This window comes from Arvicola amphibius, chromosome 5 (genome assembly GCF_903992535.2).
Source record: "Arvicola amphibius chromosome 5, mArvAmp1.2, whole genome shotgun sequence".
Lineage (NCBI taxonomy): Eukaryota > Metazoa > Chordata > Mammalia > Rodentia > Cricetidae > Arvicola > Arvicola amphibius.
In genome coordinates, this window is record NC_052051.1 from 142,382,830 (window position 1) to 142,392,026 (window position 9,197).

General features: G+C 42.0%; 1 protein-coding gene across 1 annotated transcript; it reads right to left on the bottom strand.

Annotated features, from left to right (window-relative positions):
• Nucleotides 1-5,225: 5,225 nt before the first annotated feature.
• On the bottom strand, nucleotides 5,226-8,753 carry Sem1 (SEM1 26S proteasome subunit). The gene is made up of 2 exons (XM_042055173.1): nucleotides 8,719-8,753; nucleotides 5,226-5,466 (listed from the first exon to the last, which is right to left on the bottom strand). The coding sequence occupies exons 1-2, from the start codon at nucleotides 8,751-8,753 to the stop codon at nucleotides 5,226-5,228; spliced, it is 276 nt and encodes a 91-aa protein (XP_041911107.1).
• Between the last annotated feature and the right edge of the window lie 444 nt (nucleotides 8,754-9,197).

A 9,197-nucleotide genomic window follows, 5' to 3' on the forward strand; every position in this document is an offset into this window, starting at 1 on the left:
GCTCAGCAAACCAGGGGAAGCAGCTCCCTCCATGGCCTCTGCATCAGCTCCTGCCTCCAGGTTTCAGCCCTGCTTGAGTTCCTGTTCTGACTTCCTGCAATGGTAGCCTATGATCTGGAAGTGTAAGCCAAATAAACCCTTTCCTCCCCAAATTGCTTTTTGGTCATGGTGTTTCACCACAGCAATAGAAACCTTGACTAAGACACTATGTAAGCCAGGCTAGCCTGGAACTCACCATCTTCCAGCTTCAACCTGTCAAGTGCTAGGATTACAGGCATATACTACCTCTTTTGTATTGAATTTTTTTTTTTTTTTTTTTTTTTTTTTTTTTTTTTTTTTGGTTTTTCGAGACAGAGTTTCTCTGTGGCTTTGGAGCCTGTCCTGAAACTAGCTCTTGTAGACCAGGCTGGCCTCGAACTCACAGAGATCCGTCTGCCTCTGCCTCTGCCGAGTGCTGGGATTAAAAGCATGTGAGCCACCATCGCCCGGCTGTATTGAATTTTAAACTCAGAAATCTGTTGCATTTATGTCACTTTTTATTTGTCCATTCATTGTTTCCTTTTCGCAGCAAACTATTTTTGAACACATGGATTCATATCCTGCCCAACTCCCCCCTAGTTAAAAGAAATTCAGACTTCATACTCTAAACGCTCCTTCCCTCCCTCCCCCCAAAATCAATGATTTCATTTATAGTGCTCTTTCCTTTTTGTATGGCTCACCTCCGTCAAAAGATAGGGGAATCTCAATTTTCCATTAGTACTTGTAAATGAAAGACCAATGCGCTTGATAAAGTAGTGCATGAGTTTCCCTGTAGCATTCTAGACTGAAACAGGCTGGTTGGGTAGCTCTGTGAGTGGGTGGGTGTATCAACCATCGGACTGTACTCAAAGGGTACAGGCTACTAGACTTGCATACTGTACTCTTCTGGCCCAGTATGAGAGCTTTGTTCTGGTACTTCTTGTTCTGGGAGATTAGCTGTCACTTTTGTTAGCACCTGGAGGCGTGATTCTGCACTGCTGTGGGTATTTGATAAGGCACAGTGTAGAGGTCGTGCCGGGTTTTGTAGAGAGTATAGGTCATCCGTTTTCTTCATTCTACCCTGACTTCCAACACATCGCCAACTGTCCTCTTTCCAGATCGTTTGTAAGCCTTGGACTGTGGCAGCCTTGAACTAGCCTCTTTGCCACCCAACCCTGTGAACTTCCAACTTTTAGAAATTCATTCGCAGTTCTAGTCGCCAGGGTCTCCAGTCTCACCCATTTTATGCTTCTAACTCATTTCTGCAGAGGTCCAAGTAGGTGCTTGGATTTGTACACCCAACCCCTTGTATGAGAAATTTTTTGAGTATGGTTTTTAGAGGTGGTTTGAATTTAGCGGGTCTGCTTCTCAAGCAAAGATAAGACAGGAGACTGCGCAGGTACAGACTCCCTTTTCACTTTGGTTCTATTTACAAACTGGCAGCCACACCTATGGCAGGCAGGATTCTGTGCCGATGCCAAGTAGGTGGAGGAGTCTTATCTGTGCTCAGTCTTTTTTTCTTGTTCTAGATCCTAAGTAGAGAGCAGCTATTTCAAGAAAAGAACAGAATCAGGGCCCGAGGAGAGGAACCCACAGTTCAATGTCTCAGGGTCTCTGGCCAGAGCCATCCTTTTGGCTGTGTGGTGAAACAAGCTTGAAAGGTTGTCAAACTCACGCCAGTAGGTGGCAGTGAGCAGATCTTCCCCTCCTACCCTCCTTCCACCCAAACCTCCCACCAATTGGTAAACTCAAGTAGCCCCAGGTGAAAATTCTCAAGCTCTCATAACGTGCTCAGAATATTGTGAGTGTACTTTTGCAATGCCCAAAGTGCTTTAAAGGGATTAACTCAATACTCTAACCACCTCAAAAAGTAGGTAAATATTGCTAAGCGTTAGCTAGAGCTCAAACCACTTGTCTAAGGTCGTACTCCTAATATGCACTTGTGTATGAATCCAGCCTTAAGAGCTTTGAGAAGTCATCATATCCTTTTGTTTGTTTGAAGTCAATGGTTGTCTTTGCTGACTTTGGCGTCCTGCGGCTCTCTGCATATGTCAATTGGATTCTGTTGTTTTTACTTTGGCACAGTGGCCGCACCTTTATCTGCTGCTGTCTCGGCCAGCAATTGCAATTCTGCAGCTGGCCTGCTTATCTAGCAATGGCCTGGCTGCTCAGGCCACAGCCTGGTGAGAATTCTGCTCCTGTAGGTACCAGTCCTGTCACTGCCTCTAAAGCTCTATCATGCTAATTATGAATAAGACATGAGATTTAAAAGCTGGGATAAACCTGTGAGCTCAGAGAGACTGAGTAACAACTAGCTAACCGTCTCTCCTTGCTGACATTTACGGAAAGCGTTTCCACTTTGCCAAACTGCAAAAATGAGTGCCATTCCGAACCCTATCCTACTATTCCTCATGTCTCTCCATCTCCCTGGATGCTCTCTGGTGCTCTATAATTACTTTCTATCAACTAGTTAATAAAGCAGCCTTGAAGTTGTTTTGAATGTAGAACTCTGAGGAGACTGCAACAGAGGCATCTGAGAGACTGGATCACCTGGGCTACCCATTTTTATTGGTGTCTGGTTCCCTTTCTACAGTCTTTTGTTTGTTTCCTGTGGAAACGAAAGCATAACCCCAATGCAATACATTTTCTGAAGTTCATTTTAAAGTTAAGATATCCCTAAAGTATCTAGGTTTGTTTAATTCATTGATTCCTTCCACAATCCCATGTCTTTCAGCAGCTGTCATTTACTCACCAGCATTCAAAAAATTCCAAGTCAACAAAGTACCGTACAGGATCCAGACCCTCTGTGTGTGGCTTGTTCTTTTTATATGACTTTACTCTTTCTTTAAAGTCTTTACTTAATGACTTTTAAACAATTTATCTTTTCCTATGACTGTCTATATTCATTTTCTTTCCTTTCTTAAAAGCACCTACACACAGTGTAACCTGTTTAAATTGTTTTTCTGTCTGGACCTGTTTTATGTGTGCTTGTAGCATTCTCTGACCATGTGAGCCAAACCTTAAACTGCTAAGCAGTAGCTAGGCCCTTCACCGTGGCTCTGGTGGTTGCCACCACCCCTTCCTCAGCTCCATGAGATCCTTAAGCTCACTGGCCTGGCCAGGAACTGCGTTTAACCTCCCTAGGTCTAGGAAGCTGGTGCCCGCACTGTGGCAGGCATTTTTACTTAGCTTGCTGTTTCTACCTAATGTACCAGCTGCTCAAGTGTTCTGTTGTACAGCGGTGCCTCTTAAAGGAGTCATATCCACTTTTTCCAGCTTTCTCAGGCCCTATGTGGAAATTCAGGCCCAGTGTTGGGCATGATTTAGAGTTGTATTTTTCCTTGGGCTACCAACCAGCTAAACAGCTTCCAAATAAAGATATAGCAATTTATTATTAATTATGAATGCTTGGCTTTAGCTTAGGCTTGTCCCACTAGCTCTTTTAACTTAATTTCACCTGTTTCTGTTCATCTATGTTTTGCCTTGGGGCTTTTCACCTTTCTTACTTTCTGTATGCCCTACTTTCCTGCTTCCTCCATGACTGTCTAGCTGGCCCCTGCTGTCTCCCTCTCATCTCTCTTTCAAGCCTAGATTCCTCCTCCTACTTATTCTTCCTGCCCAGAATTTCTGCCTATACCTCTTCCCTTGCTATTGCCCATTCAGCTTTTTTATTACACCAATCAGGTGCCTTAGACAGGCAAGGTAAAACAACGACATATCTTTACATAATTAAATAAACACAACACGTCTTTCCACAGTCAAATGTTCCACAAAATAAAAAAAATGCAACACATCTTTACATAGTTAAGTAAATGCAACACATTTTTGTACAGTTAAAACATACTCCACCACAGGATTCTGTGCTCCCATATCAGAGTTCTGGCCTTTCGTGTGCATGCACATGGGTGTGTGCATGTGTAGCAGGAAAGAAATGGGTATAGGAAATTCCAGGTAAGATTTACTGGCCAAAAACAGGTGCTGCAGTGACTGTATAAAGCCTGATGTAGATCCTGATTGTACAGAATCTATGCTGGTCTTCTCAGGGACTACATTAGAGGGCATCCTGGTGATCTAGAGTCACTATCAAGTGACATTCCTCAGGCAGTATTTTTCTCCCAGACACTATGCTTGCTTAGCCACTTCTGCTAAGAGTGCCTTAGAACAGCCTCTCCAGCATCTTACAAGTATTTATGAATGGCAGGAGGAGGGGGATAGTAATAATAAGACAAGGGAACATGAATCACAGGAGAAGTAGACATGGATCAGAGTAGAAGAGAATAATGTTATCAGGAGGGCTCTGTGAAAGACCATGCCATGACTTGAGTCTTTCATGACTCAAGTATGTTATGTCTTCAACAATAGGATATTGCTGTCAAGTTCTGGAGGGTATCCAAGAGGAATAGCAATAGCGTGTAATGTTTGAGTGTCTTTGGGACCTAATAGGTCTATCAATTAGGTCCATTCCTGGTACTAGATTTGTTTATTGGCTGCTCTGTGGTGTCTAGTCAGGCATTGATTCCATGTTGTAAGGTAACTTTAATTCTTTTTCTTTATGTAGTTTAGGAAGCTTCTACAATGATAGGTTTTGTACAGCATTTTCAAAAGGCATTTCATGTTAGTTAGCCCTCCCTATATTTCCTCTTCTACCCTGTCCTCCCACTTTTACCCTATTTAATCATAATCCATATTATTCCATTATCCACCCCACCTTTTTGTTTGTTTTTTTAAGATAGGGATTCTCCTTGTAGTCCTGACTTCCTGGAACTCACTCTGTAGACCAGGCTGATCTTCCTTGAATTCAAAAAGATCTACCTGCCTCTGGCTCCTGAGTGTTGGGACTAAAGGCACAGACATCACTGCCTGGCTTTTATTTTTTTCTCTTCTTTATATCACTGTATTCTATGTCTGTACCCTTGAAACACCCTGCCTATCCTCAATGGCCCTTAGTAGTTTTCTAACCACTGTGAGTATTCCAAATGAAAAACACCCATATTAAGATTCAAAGTTAATTTCCACATATAAAGAGAAAGCATGATGTTTTTCTTTCTGGGTGTGTGTTACCTTACTCAGGCTGATTTTTTTTTTAGAACAAAACATTTATTTATTTTGTTATAAAAACAAAAATAAATCCTTTAAAGTATCCCTTCCTTGCTCTCTGTCCTAGAATTTAGCCCACAGTCCATGTTGAGGTTCTTGCTTCCTGGATGCTATGACGTTTCCATCTTGTACCCGTGCTTCTCGAGCTCAGCGCATAACTGATTGGAGAAGTCATCTTCTACATTGTCATCATCCCAATTATCCTCCCAGACATGTGCATCTTCATCTAAGCCAGCCCAGTCTTCCGCGGGAAACTCCTCGAACTCGTCGTCCTCTTCCAGGAGACCCAGGTCGACAGGCTGCTTCTTCTCGGACTTCGCGCCGCACCGAGCTCCACCGCGCTCAGATCCGCTGCAAAGTTGGGAGCCTCAGTACTCGCCAGGCACCAAGACGGCCCACGCCGGCGCAACCGTAGAGACTAGCCAGGAAGAGCTATGGGGCCAGGCTGATGGTTTTTTAATTCCATCCATTTATTGGAAAATGCTATAATTTCATTTTTCTTAATAACTGAATTAAATTTTGCTGTGTTAATATAGTGCATTTTCACTATTCATTCATCAGTTGGTGGAAATCTGCTTCCTCTTTCTAGGTATTGTGAATTGAGCAGCAATGAGCACAAATGGACAGGTATCTCTGTAGTAGGACATACAGTCCTTTGGGTATATTTCTTGAGAATGGTAACTGGATTGTATAGTAGAGTCATTTCTAGTTTTTTTGAGGAAATTTTGCACTGATTTCCCTATGGCTGCAGTTTACAGTCCCACCAGCAGTGAATGAGTATCCTACCTCCTCCATATCCCTGCCTTTTTCCTTTCACTTAAATTAACCTGGTTTCTCTTCACCCATATTTTGCCTTGGAGCTTTTTACTTTTCCTTTCTGTATGTCCCACTCCACCAGTTGGTGGCTGCCACCACCAGGCTGGTGGCTGCCTGGCTGGCCGGCCCCGGGCTTTTCCCTTTTATTCTTCCCTCATTCTCTCCTTCTTCCCCCCTTTCCTTCTCTCCTGTGCCTAGTTTTCACCTCCTACTTATTCTCTCTGCCTGGCAGCCCTGCCTAACCCTCTCCTGCCTAATTACTGGCCGTTTCAGATTTTTATTCGACCAAGGAGGTGCCTTAGGCAGGCAAAGTGAAACAAATGCAGCTCATTTTTATATGATTAAACAAAGGCAGCGCAAACAAATGTAGCACATCTTTACATCATTAACAAAGGCAGCAGAGAAACAAACGTAACACACCGTTACACAGTTAAAGCAGTATTTCACAGCAGAAACAAACGTAACACACCTTTACACAGTTAAAGCAGTATTTCACAGCAGAAACAAACGTAACATATCCTTGCACAGTTAAAATAACATTCCACAACAGCCACACTTTCTAATAGTGCCACTCCTGTTGAGGATCATTTTTCTTTCAAACCACCGTCCTCCCATTTGCAACAGGAGACCATAGGCTAGTTCGTCTTTCATGACTTGTAGTTTTGAGTTCTCTGGATTTAGTTTATCTATTTACTTATTTGTTGTGTTATGGTGCCAGGGATGGAACCATATGTGCCAGGGATGGAACATAGGCTTAGAACATACTAATCAAGCATCCATCATAAAGCTATATTCCTTAGTGTTTTCTAAGTTTATTTGAACATTTAAATCCAAACTCGGTCTGGAAGTCAGATTTTTTTTTTTTTTTTTTTGCCATTGGATTTGGCCCAAAAGAAACTAGATTGACTACAACGAAAGGACTCATGTAGACAAGATGTGGAAAAGACAGGCAATCATTGGTTCAATTAATCCAAAGAGTCAAAAACTCTAGATAACTATATATGCAGAAAGTATGGAACCATGACCTTAAAATCTCAGAGTAAGGTATGGAATCTGTTAATGACAGTTTAAACATAGTGACCACAGTGGATAAGTTTATGTCTGTCCCAGGCCAAGACAGCCATCTATGGAGTACATGAAGGGAAAAAAGGGTCCAGAATCTCCGAGGTGATGGAAAACATCCTTTGAGCACCCCACAAAAGACCCATGAACGCATGTGCAACTGATGAGAAAATACATTGCCCAGCTCCATTCTGATTGCTCCTTCTAACCCTTCTCTATGTCACATCCAGAAAAATTATTTTGAGCCTGTTGATCTTTTAGAATCAGAGCCTAGAGAGATGGCTCAGTGATTAAAGAGTACATACTGTTCTTGTTGAGGTCCTGGGTTCACTTCCCAGCATGCACATGGTAGCTAACAACTGTCTGTAACTACAGACCCAAGGGGTCTGATGATATCCTTTTCTGACCTCTGTGGGCATATTGAAGGTGATGCACAGAGACACATGCAGGCAAAATACTCATGCACAGGAATTAAGAAATACTTCATTTTAGTTAAATCTCTACCAAATGATAAGAAAGTTACACAAATGCCTACAAACACTTACTAACCAGACTGATATCTTTAATGTCCTTTTCCCCTTGGTCAAAGTTTCAGCTTAGTAATATAGTAAAAGAGTCTTCTGACTCAAAGGAAGACACCTGGAAACTTATTAAATAACTTGGAGCATATGATCCCAGACTCTCCGACTGTTATCAGTTGAAGACGTTAGGACCTGGTGAACCTTCCAAAGGAATGGCTGAAACAGCACTGAGAGATGAAGACAATATCACGGATTGCCGTCCTCAGATATCTGTGACGGGTAGGATGGAAAAAGGCTAGAAAAACAGCAGAAGAACTTTTAAAATTTATTCCTTAGCTCATCAGTCATAAAATATTAGAAACAAAGGGACTAACCAATGTCAATATGAAAACACAACTCTCACTTTAAAAGGCATAAGAGATAATTCTGGAGTCAAATATGACGAATGATGGCCTAGAAACACGGATTCAGGTTACACCAAATACCACATGTCAGCACAGTAAGTTTTGTGAAGTTTTCATAGTAACAGAACAAAATAAAGGAATAAATAAAAGCACTTAAGGTACTTTGGTCTGAACATCATGTAAGGAAGTTACAGAAAAGTAGGGAAATCTCTGCTGAAGGTGTTGGATGCTATCTGATGACACTTTTAGCCTCGGAGTAGGTAGAAGCTAGTTGTCTGTCAGTTCATGCCAAAAAGATTTGCTTAACAGTCATAAGGTTGTTATGTCAGAGACAGGCGTAGGCAATCCACGTCTCTTACGAGGGCTAAATATAGCTCAAGACAATTGGCTCTAGGCCTACAATATTCTAACTCTCTACAATCATAGAATTTTAATTTATCTATCTATCAGCCCTGTAGAACTTATGTGTGTGTACACGTATGTGTGTGCATATCATTGTATGTGCATGGCTGGAGGTTGGAGACAACTTGTGGGGGTTGTCAGTTCTCTCTTCCTATCATGTAGGCTCTGGGGATTGAACTCACATCATCAGCCTTGGCAGCAAGCTCTTTTACCCACCAAACCATCTTATACATCTCAGCCCTTATACATACTTCCCCCTTATAGATATTTTATACCAACACCAGGAATTCTAAATCAAAGAACTCAAGAAATATACCCAAAGGATTGTATATCCTACGACAGAGATACCTGTCCATTCATGCTCATCGCTGCTCTATTCACAGTATCTGGAAACTTACTCTGATGGGTTCTCTGTTAAACTGTGTCTCGTCATACTTTTAAATAAAGAATATTAAGATGAATGGGGAATCTACGTATTACTGTATCTGTTTAAACTCAGTCATCTTCTGGCAACTAGGCTCCTTTCCTGATCGTGCAGAGGGCTGTTGTCTGGGACGGTGATCTGTAAGTTTTTTCCCCCTTTAAATAAATAACCATTCTATTAATCATAATTCCAAACTGGTGTGGGATTGTTTGTGACTTACGCCTTCATCGTGGTAGGTTAGAACCAGGCCCAAAATGTTCCTATGTCTAAAATATACCATTTGTCACTTGGATAATTCTCAGGTTTTCATAATATGTCTTTTTTTTTTTTTTTTTGGTTTTTCGAGACAGGGTTTCTCTGTGGCTTTGGAGCCTGTCCTGGAACTAGCTCTTGTAGACCAGACTGGTCTCGAACTCACAGAGATCCGCCTGCCTCTGCCTCCCGAGTGCTGGG